The sequence below is a fragment of the Pungitius pungitius genome, chromosome 19 (assembly GCF_949316345.1).
Source record: "Pungitius pungitius chromosome 19, fPunPun2.1, whole genome shotgun sequence".
Classification (NCBI taxonomy): domain Eukaryota; kingdom Metazoa; phylum Chordata; class Actinopteri; order Perciformes; family Gasterosteidae; genus Pungitius; species Pungitius pungitius.
This window is the reverse complement of record NC_084918.1, coordinates 16,615,887-16,643,362: the sequence shown is the minus strand read 5'-3', so window position 1 is coordinate 16,643,362 and position 27,476 is coordinate 16,615,887. Positions and strand designations below refer to the sequence as shown.

The window sequence follows — 27,476 nt, the reverse complement described above, 5'->3', positions numbered from 1 at the left end:
ATTCCAACCAACATCTTTGGATCAAGACAGCTACTATGAACCCGCGGTGAACATAGTGGTGGGAACATAGGGCCGTGCAGCTAACAATGCTAACAGAAACAAACAAACAATTTCTCCTATCATTTCCCTAAAGTAAAGATAGAAGCGGAGAGAGGAGCTCAGTATATAATAAAAAGTCCACCAACAGTCTTGGCCTATGGCAGCTTATTTAAGGGCTGGTCCAGGCTGACCCGAGCCACCACTAGTTATAAGGGATTTAATGGTGACAAGTTTTTGTCACGGGAGAACAAGGGTGAGGACTTAAATGCAACCACAGGAGCCAGTGTGAAATTACCCACCTGCCCTGTCTCGACGTTGGGGGCAGGCAGGCAGATCACGGCGTGAGTGCCGTGGTTGGCCCCGGGAGGCAAGTGGAGTACAGACAGACAGAGAGACAGAGAGAGAGAGAGAAGTTCAGTAATGCACAAGGTCAGGCAGAGGAACCCACAGACCGGCAGTGGTGACTATTGGAGAAGAAGACAAAACGTACTGACAACCCAAGGCTGCAGGACCAGGGATGAGATACAGCTGCTCGGGGGTGTGGCAATGGGTGGTGTCTGGAGGCATGGAAAAACAAACAGACACATGAGGGAAGGAGACTTTGGGGGGAAAACAGAGGCATAAGACAGGACGGGTCAGAGAAGGACCCTGACAGTTTTCAGCATAGTGGATACTAAGATACAACGGTGTTGACCAAAAGTGCAACCACAACCACAAGGGAGTCAGTGCAGCAAAGCTAATAAAGGAGTAGTATGATCTCTTTTAGTTAATATACGTGCCAAAGCATTCTGGATTAACTCCTGCGGTTTAAGTATTAGAGCAGACTGATAATAAGAAGTTGCAGAAACTTTTTTGCTTTGAATTGAGACAGAAAGTTTCTGATATTTTTATGTTAAAATGAATAAAGACAGTCTGTTGAAGTGTGCTTTTCTTGTGGGAGTTAAAGGACATAACCTGATCAAAAATAACTCATAGATTAAGTAATTTAGCTGCCTGGATAGCTTAATCTGGCTCGATAAATATAATTGAATGTCATCTGCATAACAATAAACGAGTATTTTATTATAAACTTCTTATTGAGGCATATATGTTAGGTAAATAGAGAACCTGGTGGGACAAACTGCAGTTTATCTGATTAATATAAATGAAACCCATTTAGTGCAGTTTATTTAATACCAATTCAATCTTCTAGTCCCTGCAACAGGATGCAATGATCAACGGTGTCAAACTCAGCACTAAAAGTCCAAGAAGACCGGAACAGAGACCAGCCATTTCTCTTGTAAGAAAATGATTATGTAAAAATGACTACAAATAATAAAACCTGTAGCTGATATAGTATATTATAGATGATAACAAAGGTAGTTATGTTGTCAGCAAACAACATACTGCATTTGCACTGATGGAGTTTCCGTAGGAGGTCTATGAGGAGGATGAGGAGTATGATGACACATTGTTGCATTTGTTTTTCCTGTACATCAATTTTGCACGTTCATGGTTATTATTATTGGCGGGTTTTATCAATAGTTATTAGGTATCTGAATGAAGTATGAGTTGGCGGACAGAGCAGCGCCTTGGTGCTAGAAGACAAACTTTCTGCACATAAATAAAGGCATGTCAATACCTGGAGCCCCTCCATATCTCTACAGCATCACACACAACGGGTCAGGGTGTCCTACACTGCCCCCATGAGGGCATAACCCAACACCTCAAAGGCCCTGATGAGGTCAATTATGATGATGTATCAGTATGACAAACTGCTGTAGGACGTCAATACCCTCAGTAAAAAAACCTGCTGCTCAACAGCATCATATTGTGTCCAAGCTAATGTTTTCTGCCATTCATCTCTCTGTCTCCACTGTAATTCGTCATTTCCTCTGTAGCAACATCTGTTGGTGAGGCAGCTGAAGGTGACGCTTATGATGTATTTGTAGTGTATTTTTAGCTCATCAGCCAGCTAGCCAAAAGCACTTGACAAAAACACACAGCCTCCTTTGTTTAAACCTCCCAGTATGGAATAATTCCTTCAGCTTAATGTCACATTAACACTAATTGTCTAACAAGTCGTCATTTAGATGAACATATGAAAGCTGAGAGCTTTGATGTTACTGTGGTTTCTAATCATTTGAATAGAAAAACACCTTCAGAATGTTTGTGAGGTATTCATTTTTTAATAAAAATTTGTGACCCAAGATGACCAATGACAAATTTGACAGGCTTTACAACCTTTTCACATGCGAGATTATGTGTCCTGAAATCTCTCTTGGGCCCTTTCTCAATATGCGTTCTTGTGTGGACTTTTGTTCTCGTGGACTCGTGAAACGTCGTCAGTCGCAGCCCGAGTACTGTTCCAATTCTAAAGTCCCCATCTCGCCAACAACGGTCATAATACCCGGTGACTCGCCCCGTCCATTTTACCGGGCATGCATCGGATGCATTTCACCTCAGCAATCAGCAACAATGGCAGAGAAAAATAACACAAGATATGACACTTGAGCCTAGTTATATTATAGTTATATCATTTAATCTGTTGCAGAGACTGACTTTTGTTCACCGGTAAGAGTTTAATTCATAATTTAATGTTTAAATTGAACTTTAACACTCACAGTGGGCAGGCTTTTAATGTGCATCAAAACAACCAATGTTTAAACTAAAGGACATAGGGGCCGTCATCTATAAGGTTAATCTCGAGTCTGGACTCCCGAGTCCATTCTCCCCAAAACGCAAGTCCGTTCTCGCTGTCTCAGCCATCGAGGAAGGGCTTTGGTTATCTGTTGTCAATCATGGCATCAGCCAACCTTACTCAGTCAGTCTACATCCGTGGTCCCCAACCACCAGTCCGTGCGCACTGACTGCTACCCCCCACCCTCTGTTGGCCAGTTATTTCATTGTATTTCATTCCGCCACACCTTAAAGACCGGTCCAGGAAGTATTGTCTAACATGAAACTGGTCCGTGAAGAAAAAAACTTTAGGGACCGCTGGTCTATATTATAACATTTTTTAGTCACTGTTTGGTTTCACAAATGGCCAAAAGCCATTCAAATCAAAGTCACTCTTGGCATTTTAATGGGGGAGGTTGCTGGTCCACTACAGCTATCAGCCATTTTAATAATGATATTTGTTATGTGTTAATACATTTTTTATTAATGATTGTAATTATTTTTAATTGTGGAAAAAATAAACACAAAAAGTCAAAGTGACTTTTCTAATTTGATCTCACTATCTTAAATTCACAGCGATTTAGGCCACATGGTAAACACAAACTCCACACTGATACAGATTGAGTATTGCAGACCCTGCAGTTATGAATACATAACTGCAGGGTCTGCAGTCTGCAATCTAGTTTTTCTGCCAAGAGAATCTTGTCCAACCAAAATGCTGTTTGTCGGTTACTCTCCCATCTTCCGAAGACACGCCATTTTTGTTTCTAACCATACCCTTAGTATTGAATTATTGTATTGTAAATATCAATAAATATTGGATGCATGTGTGTCTACAGCATTGATTCCCTACCTATCAGCTAACCACGCTGTTTGATGTTTTTGTCCTTGTTCTGTTCTCCCCGTCTCAGCATTGCTTGTACCTGACGGGGCATCAGAGAAGGCGGGGCTTTGGGAGGAGCTCGGCAGCGAAGATGATCTGCTGTATGAAGATGTCCGTAGTTGTGGACACCGTTTTGGTCAGCCAGGAGGAGGTGGAGGAGAGCAGCTGGCTATCAATGAGGTAGGCAGAATCAAGGTGTGGTCTCATTTCACCAGGGTGACGAGCCCAGAAGAAGTTGATTTTGAAACTCAACAGGCAATTCAGCTCCTGTCCCACTCTGCGTGCGTGTGTGCTTGGTCGCACTGATGTACAGGTTTGTTCAAATATTAGTCAAGGCAATTCTGTCCTAAAATATTGTTGGGCAGAACCATGTGCAAACTTAAGCCCTTGGTAGAACCCAACCTTCGGTTACCTTTCAGGAAAAAATATGGTCACTACTGTGGCCCTTGTTTGCAATTGTTAGACATAAAGTGATAGGGTCAAACTTTGATGAATTGATCTGTCGGGACAAAAGAGTCCAGTGTTTGGAATGTAGTTTCTCTCTCATTCGTGCATAGAATCATTTCTAACAGGTTGTAGCTGCAGAGGTGCCATTTTATTGCCATGTATTATTGACACATACAGGCATCTGACCCATCCCACACAGTGGGAGCAGTGTGCTGCCGTTAAGGCAGTTAGGGGTTGGGTGTCTTGATCAGGGACACAGCCAGGGTTCGAACCGCCAACCAACGGTGCACCTCCTGAGCACAGAACCATCAACTTCAGTGGGCAGGAACTTAGCTGCAGCACAATGATCGTATGCACTTTATTTCCATCCATCTGTGTACGGTGCAGTAAAGCCTTGTTTTTCTCTTATTTATACCTGTTGTAGTAATGAATATTCATATTTTAAATCGGTGGTACACAAAATGGTATATATGAATGCAGAAAATATCCCTGCATTTGATTGCATACAAACACACACATACAGAACCTATTTCCCTTGAGAACCATCCATTATTCTGCATGGCCTCCCCTCTTCTCCTCCATCTGTCCCTCGCATCCCAACACCGCACCCCCTCCCACGCGGGGGTTGCTAGGGCCCTGCCTCAACTATTCTGGTATCCAGGATACAATGACACACTCTGGGTCCTGATTGGCTACCAGCTATGCAAGGGTAGTCACACGGAAAAGGAAGGGAGGGGGGGAAAGAAAAGAGGGTGATCCTGGTCTTTAGATGGATGTCTGAGGCCGCACAGCTTCATACACAGCACCACGCTCCATTTTAGCAGGAAGCCTTAACGCAGAGGAAACGCGGCTGTGACTGAGTGGAGGAAGACGACAAAGGAAAGCAGAGGAAGGCCAGTTGGATTGAGAGGTAGACACATCCGAATAAATGTTGGCTGGAGACTGAGAAAAAACAGCCGGAAAAACCGAGGCAGAGGCGGATGAAAGGAAGAGGAAGGAAAAGACGCGGAGGCATGAGCACGAACCAGAGAGATGCAGCATCCTGTTCTCTGTCTTTTATCTTGACAGCCGACCGAGAGAGAGAGAAGAAGAACCAAGTAAAAGAGAACGGCAGGGGAGGTGCCTTTTCCTAAAAGAGGGGAGAGGGAGTGAAGGAGGACAGGCGTGTTGGGGGGGCGGGGGGGGGCTGGTGTGCTCAGCACGTAGGCTAACACACAAGCAGCTTCACTGCGCGCAGATCCACACACTCGCTGACACCGACCGTCACCCAGCCTCCACTGGCAGGCCGGGGCGACGCTGAGCATCGGCAAGGTGGCAGGAGAAGCAGAGGAGGCGACCGCCGGAGCCGAGCGGAGGAGGAGAGCGGCACCAGAGGACGGAGACGGAGACAGTCCAGGAGGAGGGCAAGGTGGCGCCGTGTGGTGTGGCGGCTCGGCGCTGAGGAAGAGAAGACGGGGGAGGGGCAGTGGTGCTGAGGAGGAGGAAGAGGAGGAAGCCCGGGGACTGATGGCTCGCGGCAGCGGCTCAGGAAGGTGGAGCAGGCAGAGGTTGGGATTCTTCAGCACGATGCTGCGCTGCAACCTCCCCCCTGAGACTCAGAAGGTGGTGGTTTTCCTTATCATGATGCTGCTCATCATCATCAACGTGGTGCTAATGTTTCTGCTGGCCTTCCAGTAGAACGTACTCACAGGCCAACACCCTCCCACACACACACACACACACACACACACACACACACACACACACATCCTTTCTGGATAAAAGACAAGACCGGGTCAATTGATAAAACAAAGGACCGAAGAGCAGAAGAGGACAAAGCAGGGCTGCTGAGATTGATGGGTTTCCAACATGGCACAACCAGAACACAGGTACAACCAGGAGGAGGGGGAAGATCACTTTGTTTGAGAATGGATGAATTTTGTTTGATCAAAAACATGTTAACGAGAGGGTTGGCTGTATATGACTGATGGACCATACAAGGCCAGTTCATTAGAATTCTAGTAAACTTCTCATAACTATAAATGCAGAGGACTTTTTTGGTCTCTATTTTCAGCAGCAGACTTACATCCACAGACGTTTAGTCAAATGTTGTTGCAGGTTCTGCCTGATTGCAATAGACCAACACAATACAGAATATTAAAACCTTACCGCACTGAACATACAAATCTGCGCTTTCAACAAAACAGAATAGAATTGATTGGTTTGCTCTGACCAGAAATTGAATACCACTTACAAACATAAGATTAATACAATATGATTCAAATACTAACCTTTTATGACTGCATTAGTATTTCAGCTACCACCCTTTCCCGAATGTTACATGATCAATTAGCATTTATTTCATAACCTCCTTGAGGTTTTACAGTATTATTGTACTACTTGTTTTACTTGCTACTTTACAATAGAAACAGAAACCTTGATTTATTCTCTGGTAGAATTGCCAAAAACTTCACCGCTGACACAGGTACTTGTTGCTGTCAATGATGAACAGGCAGGTAACACTTGGTGGATTTCTACAGCGTGACTCTTCTTTCCCTCTTTTCTTTTTCACACCTGTTGTAACGCTTCACATGTTCAGTTTACAGTATTAAAGCAGCTTTATGTCTGCAGGTGGAACAGGAAGCAGTCACATTAAAACAATATCAATCCTGCACCTGTTTGAAACCCTTCTTATTGGATGAGAAGCTGCTGCAAATGAAGAGGCTATTTGTGTGATTATTTCAGGAACGATATATTAATGTGATTTAAATTACAATCTTGTTGGGCGGCCTTTAGGCAAAGCTGGAGCCAGAACTGGCAGAGAAATGTAACAAGTAAATCTGTTCATGCTGCTAAGTGTCTCACAACTGTGTTTCTGTGTCTGTTTGGGACTCTGTCAGCCGGTAGAATTCACTTAGTGCATGTCGTCATGTTTTTACCGGGGAAACACCACTGTGCAATGCATTGTGTCGTCCTTCATCGCTAGCTGTCCACACATTACACATTTACAGCTTTTCTTGATTGCTTAAGCACCATTTTGATGCTTTTGTGTTGTTTTTCAAAACAGAAAACACAATTGGCTCAATTCCGAAAACACCTCAGATCATTTTCAAAATGAAACACTAAACACTAATTTATCAAAACTATTTATTTTTTACCATATGACTCTGTTTGTAGCAGTTACACACTGCAGTTGAAAACCTTAAACACTTTTATATATTCTACCTCTCAGTGATTAGAGAATTGTAAGTGAAGTACACACAGAAAGTGCAAAACATCGGCCACATTTGCACCACAATAAGCACAATGTCTGCTTAAACAATACACAGTGATTTATAAAACACTAAGACACTTGGAAACATTATAGACAAGACCAACGCTGCAGACTGATGAAAATATATATAGTTTATTCTTCTCCATGAACTCAAACTAGTCAACAAGTCAACATAAACAAGTTCCTGTTTATATGAATTAGACAAACACAACATTGTATCAAAAAAAATCCGGCACAGGGGTTTGGTAATTTGACAATCATTGCTTTGCAAATGCAAGGAAGTCACATCTCTATATACTTCTCTATGGGATGAACAGAGGTGTGTTTAGTGTTTTGCAAACAGTGTGCGGCTGACTTTGTGCTCATAGTGGTGCAAGTCTGGGCTCAGTTTTGCTCCTTGAGTGTACGGTTTGGATAATTGTGTTATACTTGATGATATACTTGATTTTAGGGTATTTTCAATCGTAAATAAATGTAATACTAGGTCAATGCTCCTTTAGTTCAAGCTATGGCATTGTATGCTCAAAACACCATCTTCCATCTTCATTGGAATTATTAAATTGTCTTTACGAGAGTGGGTGATGTTGTACTGAGTTTTGTCCAAATAAACTGAGGAATGAAAAAGACAAAGAGTAGACATGTCCATAGACTATAGGTGTAACCAGCCGAAAAGCATCCTCCACTATAACTCATATTCATGGACTAGAATGGCCTTCTCTGTATAATCCCTTGGCATGTGAAACATGTTTTTATCAGTGAAGTATTTGCTACCATCATGTGACTTTGTGTGCAATAGTTACAACTCAATTATTCATCAATGACTTGGCGACCCTAACCCTTGGCCCCTAATGAGCCCCTGAGCCAGATAATTCCCAGCCAACTCTGCTGACACGTTAGGATGAGGGGCACAGCCGGTAGTAGTGTGTGCCTAGATTAGCCATTGCTGTTCCCATAGTGACTCAATTAGCACTGTCATGATGCTTTACCTGTTAACAGCAAACTGTAGGCTGCCGTTTACTATCACATTTGATGAGAGACGATCTTTCAAAGAGGATCCTAGAGAGAAGGGCAGCACAAAGGCAAGATGATGCAAATGTGTTGCCTAGCAACAGCCATATCGCCTGTTTGGCTCGCCAGATGGAAAGTAAAATGTCTTTTTTTTTCGACAGTTGTGTAGAAAAAAAAAAAGAGGTTGTGTGAAAAGACGGATAGGAGGATGATTGGCTGATGTGGTCCAGCAGGGAATGAGGGGCTAAGCAGCATAATGGATGCTCTCGGCCATGTTGATATGTCCGAGGTGGTATGAAATATGACAACTGCATAGGATTGGACGGTGTACCGGTACTAGAAAGGTACCGCGGTACCCTTACGTTTAAAACGGTACGGTTCTGACTATTTTTAGTACCGGTACTTCATTAAAAAAGCGCACTCCGCTCCCTGTCCGGCTGCCTGCACGCATTGACTGGGTGGGCGGGGAAACCGTGAGAGATGGCAGCCTGTAGCTGTGTTTGTTGGTTTGACAACAACTTTCAGTCAAACATCAAGCAAGTGCAACACAAGACAAAGCAAGACAGCAAATAAGTTACTGAATAGTGCAGAAGAAATATATACATGCAAAATGACCTACAATTTCACTCATGTGGGTCTATGTGATCATGAGGTCAGAATGCACACAACATTGTACAAAATAATACACACTAGATGCAATTTTCATTGTCGTTTTTCAATAAAGGGGAGAAATTGGCCTTTAATTATGTCTCCATCTTTAATCTAAGTTTTAAGACAAAGAGGGATGTGTGTGTACGGGCCTAACCTTTACCTAGCTAGTCTGCTGACTGGGACTGTTGACTTTGAAAACCAGAGCATCCACGTAAACAGGTTCATCATCAGGTTCAAGCCAGGTCATTCTTTAGGTGCTGACTGATTCCATTCAAAAACTTTCCCTGCAATGCCTCTTCATTGCATCTGGAATGCGCTGCCAGTGTTGTAGATTCCACAAGCCTGTAGCCGTACAGTACCCACACATTCCGGGGGATCACTTTTCTTCCTGCACATAACGTCTTCAAAGGAAAGGGTAACAACTGGCAGATTAGAAGGAACGGCTTCCCCCCAAGCCAATACTCTTCCTCTCCACAGGCCCAAAATATTATGTACCTCAGAAACATTGGAGGGGAAGGTCAATGGCGTAAAGACCAGAGGACACAGGAGATGGAAACCTACCTGCACCTACCCACCTACCCAGGTCTCAGGGAACGGTTCACTAGATTGGGCACTACTGGGAGCGGCACTGTAGACGGCTGGGGGCGGGGCTGTGCAGAATCAGCTGATGGGGTCAATTGAGAAGTTCTGAGAGTGGTAAGTGTCAGTCACAAACAGGTAACTGCTGGGAATCAAAGTAGGCCGTAACAGTAGTTCCATGTATGTGAACTGACGATGTGGTGAGGAGGGAAGGGAGGAAGGGAAAACTGGAGTAGATAAACTGTGGGGCTTGTGGGGAAGGGAAAGCCACGCCCAGCAAGACACACACCATCAGGGACCATGGCAGCTGGATGATTTTTAACCGACAGTGCTAACCACTACACAAAGGCGCCACTCCCTGGAATGGTATTTGATTCAAAATTGAAGCTTGTCCAATTCTTTACTTAAAAAACATTTGCATCAGTCCCAGCTAGACGTCGTGTCAGTTATAATGAACAACTTGAGGCATCCAAGGACAGTAAAATTAGTTGGTAAACGTGACCAAATGTGACAATAGAGATTTGATGTCAGAACACCACATTTAACAATCCGTCTCCATTGCAGAGGAAAATAACATGCTCAATTTAGAAGATTTAAACGCGGGCTAAAATAATTTAATAATACTTTGTGGCTTGTTGTTGACCACTGATATTCATGGTTTGAATTAAAGTCCCACTGCCCTGTGGTGTGTCCTCTGCAGCTGATTAGTGATGGCAATGTGGTGTATGCTGAGGCCCTCTGGGACCATGTCACAATGGACGACCAGGAGCTGGGCTTCAAGGCCGGGGATGTCATCGAAGTAGTGGACGCCACTAACAAGGAGTGGTGGTGGGGTCGCATCATGGACAGCGAGGGCTGGTTCCCTGCCAGCTTTGTACGGGTGAGATAGACCGTCCATATTACTTTAACGTCTGATTAATGACTGCTGATAGCATTGTCCCTGGATTCTCAGCAGGACTTTGCACATGACAAGCATGTTATGGGTCTAAGTAAAAAAAAAACACATTAAATGTCTTGAGAGATTTTACTAAAAATTATAAAATTACTAGCACAACTGTAAACAAGAAACTTTCACAAATCAAAGAAATTATAAAATAATAAAATGAAATACTAAAATTCTTCCTTTGGGATTTTACACTTACTTGTGTCCTTCTCAGTTGCGTGTGAACCAAGATGAGCCCATGGACGATTATCTCACCCACCTGGAGGACGCACAGGCTGGAGAGGAGAACCGGGAAGGTCTGGGCGTGTTTCTGGGACCTGGTTTACCCTGCAAAGAACAGATGAGGACCAATGTCATCAATGAGATTATGAACACCGAGAGAGACTACATCAAGCACCTGAAGGACATCTGTGAGGTCAGGATTAGATCATGTCTAAAGCCCCAAATCTAAAATGACTAATTTACCTTAAATTCTATTCTTGGTTTAACAGGGTATCCAGTGCAGAGAATCTCTGTGACAGACTATGACAGTCATGGAGGTCCCACTACAAACACAAACTGGGATTGAACCAATAACTACAGTGCCTTGCATAAGTATTTACCCTCCTTGGACTTTACTACATTTTTTTTTGTTTCCAATTAACTCACTGGGATTTTATGTAATGGATCTACACAAAATTTAATCCATCATCTGGAAGTCAGGGGAAAGTTTACATTCATTTCAAAATTATTTACAAATAAATATCTGAAAAGTGTCGAGTGCATATGGAGACACAGTGAACATGTAATTGTTCTTAATGCAGAATGCTCCTTGAAGGAAACCCAACACTGCCTAACTCACTATAACTACTTTTTGTGGATATAATGCACCAAATTTAATTGGGATAAACTATTATTATTGTAGTTTTCAGAGATGCCACTGATGCCACTGATTCCATAATGACTTTTGCACTATGAATGTTGAGTTTGAACGTTTGAATCGATGACATGGGAAAAAGTCTATTTAAGTCATTTTGAATTCCAGTTTGTAAACTTACTAAATGGGAAAAAGTCCAAAGGAGGTGAATACTTATGCAAGGCGTTGTACGACGTAAATCAGCTGAGTGCAGTTTCTTTTATACCAATTAAATGTTCCGGTCTCTGCAGCATGATTCAATGATCAATGGTGTCAAATGCGGCACCAAGGCTCATTAGGACAAGAACAAAGACAGGTAATTTGTCTGATGCAAGTATAAGGTAATTCGTATTTTTACCCAGTGCTGTTTCTTTGCTCAGGATCAGGAATCAGTCAAGGGGGGCCCCGGGCTCTGTTGATGAGCCTGACTGCCGAAGGGAAGAAACTGTTCATGTGGCGGGAGGTCTTAGTCCTGATGGACCTGAGCCTCCTGCCAGATGGAAGGGGCACAAACAGTTCATGTCCAGGGTGAGAGGGGTCAGCTACAATCTTTCTGGCCCGCTTCAAAGTCCTGGAAGCGAACAAGTCCTCGAGAGACGGCAGATTGCAGCAAATCACCCTCTCTGCAGAGCGGATGACACGCTGCAGCCTGCCCTTGTCCTTGGCTGTGGCTGCAGCATACCACACGGTGATGGAGGAGCAGAAGATGGACTCCATGATGTAGGCGAACTGCAAGGGGTCCAGGAGGGGGTTCAGTCCTGTGATCCTGGGCTTCTTGGAAACAGGGATGATGGTGGAGGCCTTGAAGCAGGCTGGGACGTGGCATGTCACCAAGGAGGTGTTGAAGATGGCGGTGAACACAGGAGACAGCTGGTCAGCACGAGGGACGGCGTGATAAGCCCTGCTTGCTGTAGTGTAGCAATGATCCAGCGTGTTCTCCTCTGCTATGATGCACTCTAAATGATTACATAAAATCCTCAAACAAACCATTGTTATGTAGAGTCACACAACTTAGGAGAGAGGAAGAGAAGCTTAGAGATAGGTCTGTAGTTAGCCGACACTTCTGGAGCAAGAGTAGGTTTCTTAAGAAGATATACAGCTAGACGGAGGGACTGTGGTACATGTCCTGTCAACAAAGACCAGTTCATGATATTCAGTAAAGCAGTGTTAACTAGAGGTAAAACGTCTTTAAACAGCATAGTCGGAATCGGATCCAAGAGACAGGTAGAAGGTTTGGACTTGAAATTGTATTTAATTTTAGGTTAAAGACTAAAGGTTTTTTATTTTCATTTTTGTTATACAACGGAATACAAGCCCTGGTAGCTGTAAGTCAGCTAGTAGCCGCGAACCACATAAAAAATGTAAAAGATAACAATATCACGTCCAGATCCACACTGGCAATTTTCTCCCTCATTGTTAGAATATTATCAATGAGAAAGTTCATTAAGTCATTCCTACTGAGGTCTAAAGGAAAGTGACTCTCAGTCTGGCTACAGTGCTGAAGAGAAACCTGAGGTTGTAGTATTAAGCTACTCTTGCATTACAGAAGCCTTGCTTATATGATTTAGGATTGTCTCGCCAAACTAACCTAAATTCTTCTAAATTATAAATAACTGTTCAACTTCTCGTGCTGTTTGGGTCCAATAAACCTGACCAAAGAGAAATTCTCTTCTATGGCTGTCAGGTTGCAGATAATGGTATTAGCTTAATGTGTGTGCATTGTGTTTATTCATATGTTGTGTTTGGTGGTCCATGTCTGTGAAGCATGATTTGATCCTTTTTGTGTTTCTATCAGGGTTACGTCAAACAGTGCCGCAAGAGGACGGATATGTTCACTGAAGAGCAGCTTTGTACCATCTTTGGCAATATTGACGAGATCTACCGATTCCAGAAGAAGTTCCTGAAAGGCCTGGAGAAGAACTTCAACAAAGAGCAGCCGCACCTCAGTGAGATCGGTTGCTGCTTTCTTGAACACGTAAGTAGGAGCCAGACACAGGCAACTCTAGAGCCCCATCCATCTATAGGGCCGGCTGAAACAAGGTCAAGATTTTTACTAACTACCATTTTCTACTTCTATATTAATACTTCATATATTCTATCCACTTATTACAAAATAGCCAATATCATCATAACCACACAGGCAATAAAAAATCTGGAGACCCATGAAAGAAAAAGAAAGACAATAGGAGGAGGAAACAGGTGAAAAAGAGACTGTATCAATATATAGCAATTACCACTGAAGAACTATTCTACTAGCACACTTTTGGAGAACAAAATGAAGGCAAGTAGTTTGTGTCTGACTGCATGAACACTGATTGGTGGTGAAAGTTTCTGTAATGGAAGAGGCACCAGCTAAATTCCTGCCACGTAGTTTGTGTCTGACTGCATGAACACTGATTGGTGGTGAAAGTTTCTGTAATGGAAGAGGCACCAGCTAAATTCCTGCCACGAAGTTATTAACTGACAAGATTTTGTTTAAAGGTTACTGAGATATTACCCTTCACACCTTTACTTTATCACACCTCGATCTCCTTGTTTTCCAAAACAAACAAATATGTTTATATATTGTGAAGAATTTGTCTTGCTACTCTGTCTACTCCAAAAATAGAACCGCTTCTTTTGCTATTTTTTATGTGCAGCAAACAGATTTCCAGATCTACTCAGAGTATTGCAACAACCACCCCAATGCTTGCATCCAGCTCACTAAACTTGTGAAGGTCAACAAGTATGTATTCTTCTTCGAGGCCTGTCGACTCCTCCAGAAGATGATTGACATTTCCTTGGATGGCTTCCTGCTTACTCCAGTTCAGAAGATATGCAAGTATCCACTGCAGCTGGCAGAGCTTTTAAAATACACCAACCCACAGCACAGGTGAATGCAAACTCTCAATGTGTTACTACAGAGAAGGATTTCGAGAGATCCATTTGTGCACACTTGATTTACAGTTATTCTTTCCTCTATATGACCCAGCTCTCATTCATGCACATAGCTATACGCATATCGTGTGTTGTATATGACAACCGAATGCATACAATTTATTGATAACAACACAAAGCCGTGTGATTCCCCAAAATTCGACCACATATTGAAAAACTGATTTTATAATGTTGCACACAATGAGAAACATTAGAGCCTGGGGTACAATGCCAACTAAGCTGTTTGAACACGCTCCAAAACACTCCAACAACAATTACCAAAATATCATATCCAAATTACGCCAAAACTGAACGCACTCTGTGCATTTCATGACCTATCTATCGAAGCTAGATGCTAACAGAGAGCGGAAAGCAAGCTAATTACACACAGATTACATATCTCTCAGTAATTACTGCTAGGATCGGTTCATTCGGGACCCAGATGCAGACAACGAGACAGCAGGATAGGTGGGAAATAATATTTCTTATATTCTGGAAATGTATCCAGTCTAGTCTGCAGTGACGAGGCGCTGGTTGGGCGGAGATGTTGCCTTGAGATCCACTGGGTTGGAAGGAAATAAACCACACTGGTTAGGTTCAGCGTTAGACTGGATAAATAACCTACTGCAGTTAACAAGTAACTGATGGACGCTTTGTCTGACAGTCGCAGACGTTCTTGGCCGCGATTATTTCCGTCCAGCAAGTACAACCACATGCGCCAAGGTATATTGCTGCTTATAAACAAAGTTTATAAAGTTTACGTGGTACAGAGAAAAGAAGAGCTGTTGTACAATTTATTTTAGCAGGATACATTTGTGGATGGATTGGTCTTTTCATTGATTGTCGATGAGAAAATATTAAATGTCACTAGACCTTTACACACTGACTACATGTCACTCTCTGCACATTAGGGACTACACAGATGTGGAGGACGCCTTAAATGCCATGAAGAACGTGGCCAGGCTGATTAATGAGCGAAAGCGGCGTCTTGAGAACATTGACAAGATTGCCCAATGGCAAAGCTCCATCGAGGACTGGGAGGTGTGGCAAGAGAATTCTCTTGACCTTTTTCTCTTCTTTTATTCTGCTTGATAAACCAACAGGACAGGAAACAGGTAACAGCTATGTCTGTGTGTGTTCTTGCCCGTGCAGGGAGAAGACGTCCTTAGCAGAAGCTCTGATCTCATTTTTTCAGGAGAGTTGAGCAAGCTTTCCCACCCTCATGCCAAGAGTCAACAGAGAATGTTTTTCCTCTTTGATCATCAGATGGTCTACTGCAAAAAGGTGAAATAGCAATTTTTACTAAATTATGCTGATGGGGCATGAGCGCAGAATCCTGCCTGCAGGAAGGGGTGCGGGGGACTTGTAGTACCTGTGCCTGTGGATAGTAAGCTTACATTAACAACGCATTGACCTCCCAGGATCCTCAGCTTTTGGAACACTTAATATTGTCCGTCTGTTTGCCACCTTCCATTTCTTTTTACTTCCCATTTAAACAGCACAAAGGGAAGTCCTTGTATTTTCCTTTGTTGCAGATTTTAGATACAAGAGTTGACATAATACTAAATACCAAATACAAAAATCCATACTTTACTGCTTTAAGCAATGTGTTTGTATCTTAATCACGATGGCTCAGACATATCACATCCTGTGAAGAGCTACTGGCCTGGTTTAGCTGTGTGACGTAATACACTGTCCATTCTTAAAGATAATGGCGGCTCATGAAGCCCTAAGCATAAATGCTACATCTCTATAAGAACCGGTGAATATTTCTTAATCGAAAGAAGAGCAAAGAAACCCACTAAAGGCTGCATCCAGTCAGCTATACTTTTTAAATGCCTCCTCTTTGAAACAGTTACCAACGGCTTCTGAGTTGGTTTGGTGAAACAAACTTCTGGCCCCTAAGCACTTTTGTGTCAGAGGATAGCTAACCATAACTCTTAAAAGTGCATAACCCTAACCCTAACTCGTAACCCATTACTTCATCAAAATTATGTAGACCATTCTTCCTTTACCAAAGATGTGAGTCTACATTGACTTAACATCACCGTTCTCTCTGTGTACACCTTTGAGAATTAGAGACACAGTTAATCAGTGATGTCATCTCTTTTTGGTTGCATGGGTTACTTCTTCTCTTCAAAACGATTCTTTGCTAAAAGCACCATTTTTGTTTCGCAGGACCTCCTGCGGCGGGATATGCTGTACTACAAGGGTAGGATGGACATGGACAGCATGATTGTGATAGACGTGGAGGATGGCAAGGAGAAGGACTTCAACATCAGCGTGAAAAACGCCTTGAAGCTGCGGACACTGACTGGTGACGAAATCCACCTCCTGTGTTCAAAGAAGCCAGAGCAGAAACAGCGCTGGCTACGAGCCTTCGCCGATGAGAGGATTCAGGTCAAGCATGACTGCGAGACAGGTCAGATATACGCAATAAATAATGTTCCTTGTGTTGTGTAAAATAATCCCCAAATCTGTGCCCTTGGCCATGCTTCCTTTTCTGCCATAGACATGTTACATAAATGATTTACCTTGACCTCCTCACTTTTTAAAGTGATTACTCGTTCCTTAAGTAAGATTTAGTCTTTGGAAGAAAACATCCCAGAGATCCTGGCACCGATCCGACCCAAAGGGGTCATCAAACTGGCTATTGGTTAGCCCAAAGTAGCGCTGAAGCGGCAACCATCCAGACGCACTTCTTGGAGGAGTCTGTGTGCTGTAACGGATGACGCTATGAACCCAAACAAGAGGCTGTTTATGGTTCCGACATTTGTGGAATTTTCACAACACGTACGGAGCAGAAATAGTGGTTATTTCCAATGGTGGATAGCAGAAATTATAAATAATTTTACAGAGATAAGCCACGTACCCTTTCTGACGCGAATCAAGCTTATGCATAAATGCTACAAAATAGCCACAGATAGTTGTTTGAGTAAGTTTAGACATTTGGTCAGAACAATCCAAAGCGTAGCTAAAAGCTTGAGGGTTCACTGTTCACACACTTGCTCACAAACGGTCTCTCATACTGACTAACACACTGTCTCTAGTAGTGTCTCACACACTGTTTTTATCCAGCAAAATATGTTTGATGGATTATTCTACTTTGGCTCAATTTTTGGATTACATTTAACTCCGAAAAATCCCAGGTGGAATGTTGTGGCGCAACCCCGCCCGTTGTCCCCTTTTTGAAGGTATTTCAAATACACTGGGAAGGTGCAGGTGATTGGATACAGGAGGGAACAATTAAGGACAAGTAAGACATCACAAGGGAGGGAAAAACACTAGTACACTAGAAAGTGAAGTTGACCCAGGGACACAAGAGGCAGGAAAATACAAAATAAAAAGGGGAAATGAACCCACACTGTAACAAATGGTGCTGTATGCTCTAAAGATACTGATGATACTGGGCTAAAAAACTAAACCTGTCTTCATAGTGATACTTTCTTTTTCTCCTTCAGGATTTTCTCTTACAGAGGTCCAGAAGAAACAGGCTATGCTTAATGCCTGCAAAAGCCATCCAGCTGGAAAACCCAAAGGTATGCACCAAGCATTAAGGGAATATAAAACCCCTTAGGTACCTTAAGTGTCTGTTCAGTCGAAGGATGTTCTTTCTCCATCCCATGGCTTGGACATGGGTCACCTCCCCATGAATAATAGAAGCACTCATGAACACAAACAGCATGTACTCTTCAACCAGTTCTAAATCACTTTGATGAATCACAGGAGAGATTTGAGAAGGACTAATACTCTTCTTTTTACCGAACAGGACACAGAGTTGTTTACCACACTCTCTCAACAAAAAAACAAATGACAACAAATTTCAGTGCTCCATTTGCTTCTAATTCAACATTATCTTAACGGATATTTTCACATTAAAAGCACTCCAGTTGGTCAAAAAGGGTTAACACATCACCTTTATTTTATATACAACTGTTTAATTTTTGCGAACTAAAGACACACTGAAATCTAACTATGTGACAAGACACAGAAAGACACGTCAAGATGCGACAAAAAGGCGTCAATGACAACACAAGAAAATAAAAAAAGACTTAAGCAGGCTAGACGAACACAACAAGATAAAAAACAAGCTATGTCAATAAAGATAGAAGACAAGATGCAATACAATTTAATTAGATGCAACTAGACACAAAATGACACGACAAGTCAAAATGCAACAAAATTAGACACGTTAACGAAGATACAACAAGGTATAAAGACAGAATAAAATACGACAAGGCAAGTTACAAAATTTAACATATGCATTAGGGCCGGGACTTTAGCGCGTTAATTGCGATTAATTAATTACAATATGAATTAAGATTAATTAATTACACATAAAATAACGCATTAAACATTTTTTACGCATTTTTACACTTTTTTTTACACCGCGGAACGTTTCTCACTGGATGAGTTTCGGAGGACCGATTATACTGGAGCACCAAGTAGCGTTCATGACTTCAGAAAACAACAAACCACAGTGTTGGGGATTCGCCCCCGTGAGATGCTGTTTGTTGTAGGACATTGACCACTACAGGGTTCCGGTCAGAGAACACACGGACATCTGGTTGGTTTAAATCCTTCTGTATTTATCCGTTGCAGGTTTACAGATTAGTTGACAGAAGGAGTTGCATAGTGGACAGTAAGATGAACGTAAAGATGGAGTTTCTGAAATAAACACAGAAAACAATTACAAACTGAATAATGCAGGCTCGGTAGCCAGATTAGCCACTTAGCTCATCATTGAGCGATTATGGAACGACTACATTACAGAAGTAACACTGACAGTGAACACAGTAAACACACCTAAGCTAACAGGCTTAACAGTGTGCGCAGATGAGTACAAATTGAGGTAACATAACTTACATCATCAATGACTCAATCTAACGGATCTACTGTCCGCGTCGCGTAGCGTGTATTCGTGTAGCGTGTATGTAGCGGAAGCGGAAACAACATGCGCTGTCAAAAAAAAATTTCAAAATAAAAGCGTCAACATTCTCCCGTGAAGAATTCACAACACACAGTGAACATGAACGAAGAAGCTGACGAGACCGTGTCGGGTGGCCCCGTGAATGGGAAATCGTATTATAATAAACACACGGATGGAAGCGTCGATAAGAGCGTGGTTGTGTGCAAGCTGTGCAACAAGGAATTCACATCGAGCCTCAAGTATCACCTCAACGCAAAACAATTAGCAGCTAGCGTGGACGTTAGCCCGACTCCGGGTACAAGGACCCACACCCAACCCACACTGCACCGGATGACAGGACCATGGTAACTAAGACCACGTCAAAAAATAACCAATGTTCTGAATGTACTTGAAAGTATTGGTCTACTTAAAAAAACATTTTTTACACGTTTTCAGAAGGTCTACTTACCTATAGGCTACCTGAGTTTCTGAAAGTACTATATTTCTAAATATGCTATTGCTACACTGGAATAGGTTGAATAAAAATAAAAATCCATGTGAAAAAAATGACTTCTCACTGTTCTCAGGTCATATATTTGTATGTATAATATATGCGATTAATTTCAATTAATTAATTACAAAGCCTCTAATTAATTAGATTAATATTTTTAATCGAGTCCCGGCCCTAATATGCATACATACAACTTGGCATAGGTCAGAAGATCGGTAGTAGAATTACAATAAATAGAGCAGTTGAAAATACATAGAAATGTATAAAACAAGTAGCTATTATCTCTAGCTCCAAAAGTCTCTAAATCCAGCAAGAAAGTCTCCAACAGTTACCGCCGTCCCTTCAGGCCTCCCTCCAAAACCATAGAGGGCCATGGCCCCACCTTGAGCCACAAAAAGTCTCGAGAGGCGCCATTTTAACCACATTACATTATGTCGTCAACATAATGACGACCACGAGCAGCCGGGAGGTTTATCTAGCTAGCTAGCTACGTGCTAAAGCCGTGTTTAGCTTCCCATGCTCACTTTTTAAATTAACGGGGACAGAATCCAGCATGGACAAAAGAGTAAGGGACATGAAGCAGCAAAAAATAAAAAACTATACAGAACATCAGGATACACACGGATAACGCCACTACTGTAATCTCTAGCACTAATGTGCGGGCTTGACTGTTTTTTGGAAGTGGAGGCTGGCTGACCGCAGCAATAACTCTGTCACGTTGCCGCGTGAAAGTCAACATCGCTACCCAGCTGCGACGGACACAGGACTGTGGTGAGGACACAAAGAGGACGTGGTTGAAAAGAGGGACATTTTATCGAAAATAATTCATACCTTTTTTTTGCATTGCATCATACTGGGAAGAGCTTAGCTGGCCCTACCAAAAATATTCCACCAGCCACCACTGAACAGGACTATTGTCTATGTATGTAAACAGTCAAGAACATTAGAAAGCACTATATTGTTGTTAGGGCTGTGAAAATGTAACCGAATATAGAATCACTGTATGCTTCGGGATACCTTACTAAATAATGCTATTTATCTCCTCCTCAGCAGTGACCCGACCCTACTATGACTTCCTTATGCGACAGAAACACCCCTCTCTTCCAACTGCTTTGCCACAGCAGCAAGTCTTCATGCTGGCTGAACCCAAGCGCAAAACGTCCACTTTCTGGCACAACATTGGCAGATTGACACCATTCAAGAAGTAAACACACAAGAGGAGAAAGCTGTGGAGAGAAGGTCCAGAGGAAGCTTGTGCCTGATTAACCTTTTTATAATGATCCCTTTTCTTTCCTACTCGTAACCCTGCCATAATTGACATCTTAATATATTGCATAGTTGATGATGATTATAATGAGGAGAAGGTCCTTTTATGAAAGCACTTTATAGGTTGGTTAACAATCAGCCTTAAGAATGATTTTACTCTCGCTTAACATCCTACTACACCACCCTCAATTAAGCGCCGACTGGTATTTATAATACTACTGTACTGCTGTGAGTAAGCGTGGGACTCCTGATTGTGCTGCCTCTGTGAACATTGTTGAATTGTTTTATGATTTCACATATGTGATCACAGTAACAGACGATAGTGTTACATGTTTTTTGTCGCTGGAAAAAAAGGAGAAATTGAAGAGTAATTATTTTTAATGTGCAAATAATTATAATTAGGATGGTTTCTGCTCTGTTTGTGTTTTGTGAATCTATCCAAATATGTGAAAAATGTCGTCAAATGCAAGAAGAGAAGCTTCATTTTGTTACAGATTTCGAGTTTTTCATTTAAACAATGAACAGTAATCCATGAACTCATTCCTTGAGTCCACTTCAATGAAAGGGGAGGAACATTTTGTTTTCTTTTTTAAGTGCCATTGCAATGGATGACTTACAATGGCATGCATGGATGTGATGAAAAACTACTGTGAATAATCTATTTTTACCTCTGAAGAACCCTGCTATATTTAACCCGATTCAGGAAGCTGCTAGGCTGACAGCATCTACAATTGCTAGTGTTCCTGCTTTGTGTTCTTGGTCTTCACTAATTTCAGATCAGTGCAGCTCAGTGATTTGACTCTAAGTGCATTGAGTGAAATGTGCTCCTTTCATCGGTATCTTGTTTTAGTCTCTGACAATATGGAATATTAAACATTCCTGAGCTTATAAATGTGTGGTGATGAATATCTTATTTTGTGCTCATGTGTGGTCCTGCTCTCCCAATATTAAGTTACCGTTTGGGAACATTTTGATGAGGACCTGTCTTTAGCCTGGCTCAACCATTTTCTTATGATTGCCAAGTTAAGGCTTCAAAACTTGTGTTCTTAACATTTTCTCTCACTAAAGCAAGAAGAAGTTTCAATAGTCTTAGTATTTTTATTTTTTCTTTACCGCCTTACGCTCTATTATTTTATTTGAAAATAAAAAAAGCAGCAGGTCCGGACTCCACACCCTGAAGCATTGTCCTGACCAGCTGTCTCCTGTGTTCACCGCCATCTTCAACACTTCATTGGTGACATGCCATGTTCCTGCCTGCTTCAAAGCCTCCACCATCATCCCTGTTACTAAGAGGCCCGGGATCACAGGACTGAATGACTACAGGCCCGTCGCACTGACCTCTGTAGTCATGAAGTCCTTTAAAAGGCTAGTCCTGTCCCACCTGAAGACCCTCACCGACCCTCTCCTGGACCCCCTGCAGTTCTACAGAGCCAACAGGTCTGTAGGCCCCTCCACTTCGTCCTCCAGCATCTGGACTCCCAAGGAACCTACGCCAGGATCCTGTTTGTGGACTTCAGCTCTGCCTTCAACACCATCATCCCGTCTCTGCTGCAGGACAAACTCTCTCAGCTGCACGTGCCCGACTCCACCTGCAAGTGGATCACTGGCTTCCTGTCCGACAGGAAGCAGCATGTGAAGCTGGGGAAACATGTCTCAGCCTTTCGAACCATCAGCACCCCCCCCAAGGCTGCGTTCTTTCCCCTGGGCTCTTCTCCCTGTACACCAACAACTGCACCTCCAGTCACCAGTCCGTCAAGCTCCTGAAGTTTGCGGATGACACCATTCTCGTTGGACTGATCTCAGGTGTGGATGAGTCTGCATACAGGTGGGAGTCTGACCACCTGGTGATGTGGTGCAGCCAGAACAACCTGGAGCTCAACGCCCTGAAGACAGTGGAGATGGTCGTGGACTTCAGGACGACCGCAGCCCCACCTTCCCCCCTCACCCTGTGCGACTCCCCCGTCACCACTGCGGATTCCTTCCGTTTCCTGGGCTCCATCATCACCCAGGACCTCAAGTGGGCAGCTCCATCACCAAAAAGGCTCAGCAGAGGATGTCCCTCCTGAGGCCGTTGAATAAATTAAACCTGCTAAAGACGATGATGGTGCACTTCTACACGGCCGTCATCCTCTGCTCCTCCATCACAGTGTGGTACGCTGCAGCCACAGCCAAGGACAAGGGCAGGCTGCAGCGTGTCATCCGCCCTGCAGACAGGGTAATTGCCTGCAATCTTCCGTCTCTCCAGGACCTTGAAGCGGGCTAGAGAGATTGTAGCTGACCCCTCTCACGCCGGACATGAACTGTTTGTGCCCCTTCCATCTGGCAGGAGGCTGAGGTCCATCAGGACAAGGACCTCCCGCCACACTAACAGTTTCTTCCCTTCGGCAGTCGGGCTCATCAACAGAGCCCGGGTCCACCCCTGACTGACTCTCACTCCATGTATATTCACTTTGTCACTTTCACTTGTCACTTTCTTTTGGCTGGTGCACTTTATCTTTATTTTTAATGTCTGTCTGTTGTCCATTATTGTACTGTCTTCCTTCATGAACAACCGCCAAGTCAAATTCCATGTATGTCTGACATATGATGACAATAAATGTTTCCTGATTCCTGATGAACACCAAGTGTGCTTTGATTAACGGTGTAAATCATACAGACATTCTTCAACATCAACACCTCCTTTTTCAAAGGTAACTTCTTTCCACTTACAGATGGGGGAACATTGTAAACTAAAGTTTACACCATTAATGGTAGGGTCCCACAGAGTTACTTATCCAATGCATACATTTTATACATTAAAATGAAATCTCCATTCCTATAATAGGCTGCAATGTTCAGACTGAAATATTTTAAATGTACTAGTATTCAATGTCAACAACGTTTGAGGAGCTGAGGAAGAATCGGGTTTTTATGCTTTTCTGAATGGTGGTGTAACCCAGGTTGAAATATGGCAATATATTACATTGGTTTTGCCGTCCCCGGCCCTTTAAGATGCGATTGCACGCAACCCCAGTCACGTGACTGTGCTTGGCCAATCGCGCAATTGAGCACGAGTTTAAACTAGGCTGCAGTGTCTTCCTCATTCAGAGGTGTGGACAGGTTTGTGTTCAACAAACAATTCACTCTTGTGCTTGATTTATTCCTTGAGATTAAACATATTGTAACTTTTAGAATATCTTAGTGGCTGCAGGGAATCGTCACCATCATCAGGTTGCCATATGTTTACATGGAGGAACTGGTGAGTGCTCTGAAGGAATGAACTACATGCTGAAAGCATATTAATCAAATATTTACCAACTGGTTTAGATTCATTTTATGCGGTTGTGGTGTTTGCATTTGTGGATTACTAATATAATTGGTTCAGTGCGTTTTTATGTATTAAGGGAATTTGATTATAATACTTTTGAATTTATTTGAACTTTTTGCAGGCAATACAACTTTAACATTGTACCGTTGATTGAGTTGTCATGCACTTAATGATAATTATTTGTAGTTTGTACATTTAGTGATTTATTTTGTAATGATTTGAAATTGTGTGCACCTGGAAATGATATTTGAGTGTGGAATGACCTAATGTTAATGCTTAGTTCCAACTTAGCCCTGTTATTTACTGGTCCTGTTGTTGCACCACAGGCCAGGTTTTCCTCTCTGTCTGGGGACGAATGATGGCGAGCTGGATTACCATCGCTGGGAGCCTACCATCCGTGTAGCATCCACTGAATAGCCACCCTACTGGTCTGGTAGGAAGGTTGTCCACAGCCTGCCCCCCGCACACTCCTCCATTGACTAGTGCTTCAATCCCACATACACATCATTTCATTGATGAACAATGACCTCCGAACTATTCAATACAAACATTCCATTAAATCCTTGTGGGTTGTCGCGCTGGTCTTGTATACCATCCATTGCAGGGGTGGTTCTTTTTCTCGTTGGTTTTTGTGTGGTATTTGCTGTAATTTAAATTAGTATAGCCTATTTGAACAACTACAAAGTGCGCTTAAATATAACCGGTTCAACTGCAGTCTGTAAATATTTTGGGATCCTTTTCTTTTTTTCATTGTCTCTATTTGTAAATATTTTTTTTAAATTATTTTGCAATACATGGTACCTGCACCAAATTGACCATTGTCACTGACCACCAGCTCCTGTAGCCGAATTTGGACTTGTGAGATTTATACTAGCCTATACTGTTATTTCTATAGCCTTCTATTTAACTTATTATAGCTAATATTGAGGACATATTAATATCGGTTGACCATTTGAAAGACCCGTTACAGTGGCAAGATTAATATGACTTGATAGTAATTAAAATAATAAAATTCACCATTTATGAATGGGTATAGGGCAGCGGGGTCCATCAAAACCTCCCTGCATATGAAAACATGAAAAGAGTGATGTGAACAAATCTAAAACCTTAAAAATGTAATGTGAATGTACAAAAAGGTACTGAAATCCCTCTTATTTTGCGTTGCGAAGTTGTTAATGTTTGCATGCAAAGATACTACCTCTCACCAATGTCTAGTTCTACTCCACACCAAAACAATTGAAGCCGCTGTGTCTTTCTCAGTACATCAATCTGTAAGTGCTGAATGTCTCAATCTCCTGGGATTTATTATTTATATATTTTCTTCATTTTTATTTTTATGCACCCAAGGAAATGTTCAGAGGACAGTCTAAAAGGGGAATGGGCAATATTACAGCTTTGTTTCAAGAACTGTGAGACGTTCTGTCCATCTTTGACCACTAGATGGGGCTTCATTGGAATGTTCTGTGTTTTGCCAGATACATCCTGTTGGAGAGAAGATGTATATGTAGTTGTAAGTTCAGTGTGAATCAGTCTCAAATGTGTATTTAATTTCTTTAAGCAGCAGAACGAGTACAGTTTGAATTCACATGATTTCATGACTAGAGTAGAGCTTCCACAACGCATGTATAAGTGAGGAAGAAATACTGTTTTTAACTCACCAAAAGCTGCCAGTTTTCCCAGGTGCACACAGCACTGCTCAGGTGCTGGTATAGTAATCAGAGGCTCTGTCTCAGTATGCGTCCACGTGGACTCAGGAAGCGTCATGCGTCGCAGCCCGCGCACTCTTCCAATTCTAAAGCCTGCATCAAGTCTTCTCTGCAGCAGAGAACGGTCCTAATACCCCCAGGTGAATTGGCCTGCCCATTTTACATCTCAGCCTCATCTCAGCCTGTTCTCGGCTAGTCTTCTGTGAAATGACCCGCTGGTGTCCACGTCTTCGTATATATTTGTTGGAATGCATTGATGCTGTTGTTATTATTATTAAAACTGTTTAAATATTTAAATGTTCAGCTCCTTCAGGGGGCCTATGACTTTTCAGATTTTTAGCTATTATAATTAAAATCAACTTTTTTAACATGGTTTCCAGTGGAGTTAATTTTCAAATCCTCTCAAAACTTTTTCAACTATTCCAATCTTTCAGCTAGAGACACCATTTAAACTTTAAAATGTTGACACAAGTCTTAACTTCATTAAAAAAAACGGCTTGTTGATGTCTCCTACTTTTTTAAAATCACTAATTATGTTTCATACGTTTTTGGGTCCGTTTCTGAGTTTTACATTGATACCATTTATTGGTATTAATTCAAATAGCCTCACCTCTTTTTGTGCTTCCCCCTTCCCGTCTTCTCTGTAGAATCGGACTTGGTTGGTACATCTGTGTTCTGTTCATACTCGACTAGTTTTGTGCGGTCAATTTCATACGTTGCTTTGGGAAAGAGACAAATGAGTGGCAATTAGTTTCATTCAGAGTTAATTTAAACCGAATCAACAGTGAACTCATGTCAGATAATCTCATACAAATGGACACCTTACCGACTTTTGACAGTCAACTTGTATGTCGCCCAGTCAGTGTGAGGGTCCTGTTGCTCTATGGCCTTTGCCATGTTCATATAAAATAATAGAAAATAAAAAAAGCATTTTAGTTTTTAGCTATGATTACAGGGGATCGGGAATGACAAACTTCAGAGTGCAATTCATATAGTTTAATGAAGCTGGTATTAATGTGGCTGATTTTACCATTTGTTCTTCTAGTAGCCTTCAATTTGATCAGTACACTATTTTAAAGATAGCATTAATCTCTGTTAAGGCCTAACCTTTTACTATCGTGTGTCAATTGATTTTGATTAATATGCGTGAGGGAGAGAGCAAGACAGCGCTCTCTCTCTCTCTCACACTCTGCTTCGCCGAGCAGTCATTCACAGATCAAAATAAGGCTTTGGCGACCGCGAAAAAATGCAGGAAAACCCCTGGATCAGTCGACCTATGTAGCTGAGGTGCATATGGAAATTTGGAAAACACTCATCAATCCACAATATTAAACGACGCATTAAATATGTCTCCTTAAAGTACAAGACACATGAACATATTTATGTAGATGAGTCCCTTATTACTATGGAAAACCCTTCTACGGTGCTATTTGTTCCATTTAAGAGGTGAATTCGTAGTGCAGCAGTTAAACTCCGCTTCTCTGCGTGCTCCAGGGAATGCAAAT

General features: G+C 42.3%; 1 protein-coding gene across 3 annotated transcripts in view; it reads left to right on the top strand.

Moving 5' to 3' along the window:
• The window catches only part of arhgef4 (Rho guanine nucleotide exchange factor (GEF) 4), a 39,563-nt gene extending 15,987 nt beyond the window's left edge, over positions 1-23,576 (top strand). The window contains exons 2-11 of one of the 3 annotated variants that reach the window (XM_037455758.2): positions 3,609-3,760; positions 10,219-10,398; positions 10,676-10,876; positions 13,152-13,331; positions 13,996-14,228; positions 15,184-15,313; positions 15,425-15,556; positions 16,451-16,694; positions 17,734-17,811; positions 20,743-23,576. In XM_037455758.2, coding sequence (XP_037311655.2) covers positions 3,609-3,760; positions 10,219-10,398; positions 10,676-10,876; positions 13,152-13,331; positions 13,996-14,228; positions 15,184-15,313; positions 15,425-15,556; positions 16,451-16,694; positions 17,734-17,811; positions 20,743-20,900 — 1,688 coding nt within the window. In that variant the 3' untranslated portion in view covers positions 20,901-23,576. Of the gene's footprint in view, positions 1-3,608; positions 3,761-4,742; positions 5,896-10,218; positions 10,399-10,675; positions 10,877-13,151; positions 13,332-13,995; positions 14,229-15,183; positions 15,314-15,424; positions 15,557-16,450; positions 16,695-17,733; positions 17,812-20,742 lie in introns of those variants that run through there. The other 2 variants (XM_037455759.2, XM_037455760.2) reach the window with 2 other exon arrangements.
• The last annotated feature ends 3,900 nt before the right edge of the window (positions 23,577-27,476 follow it).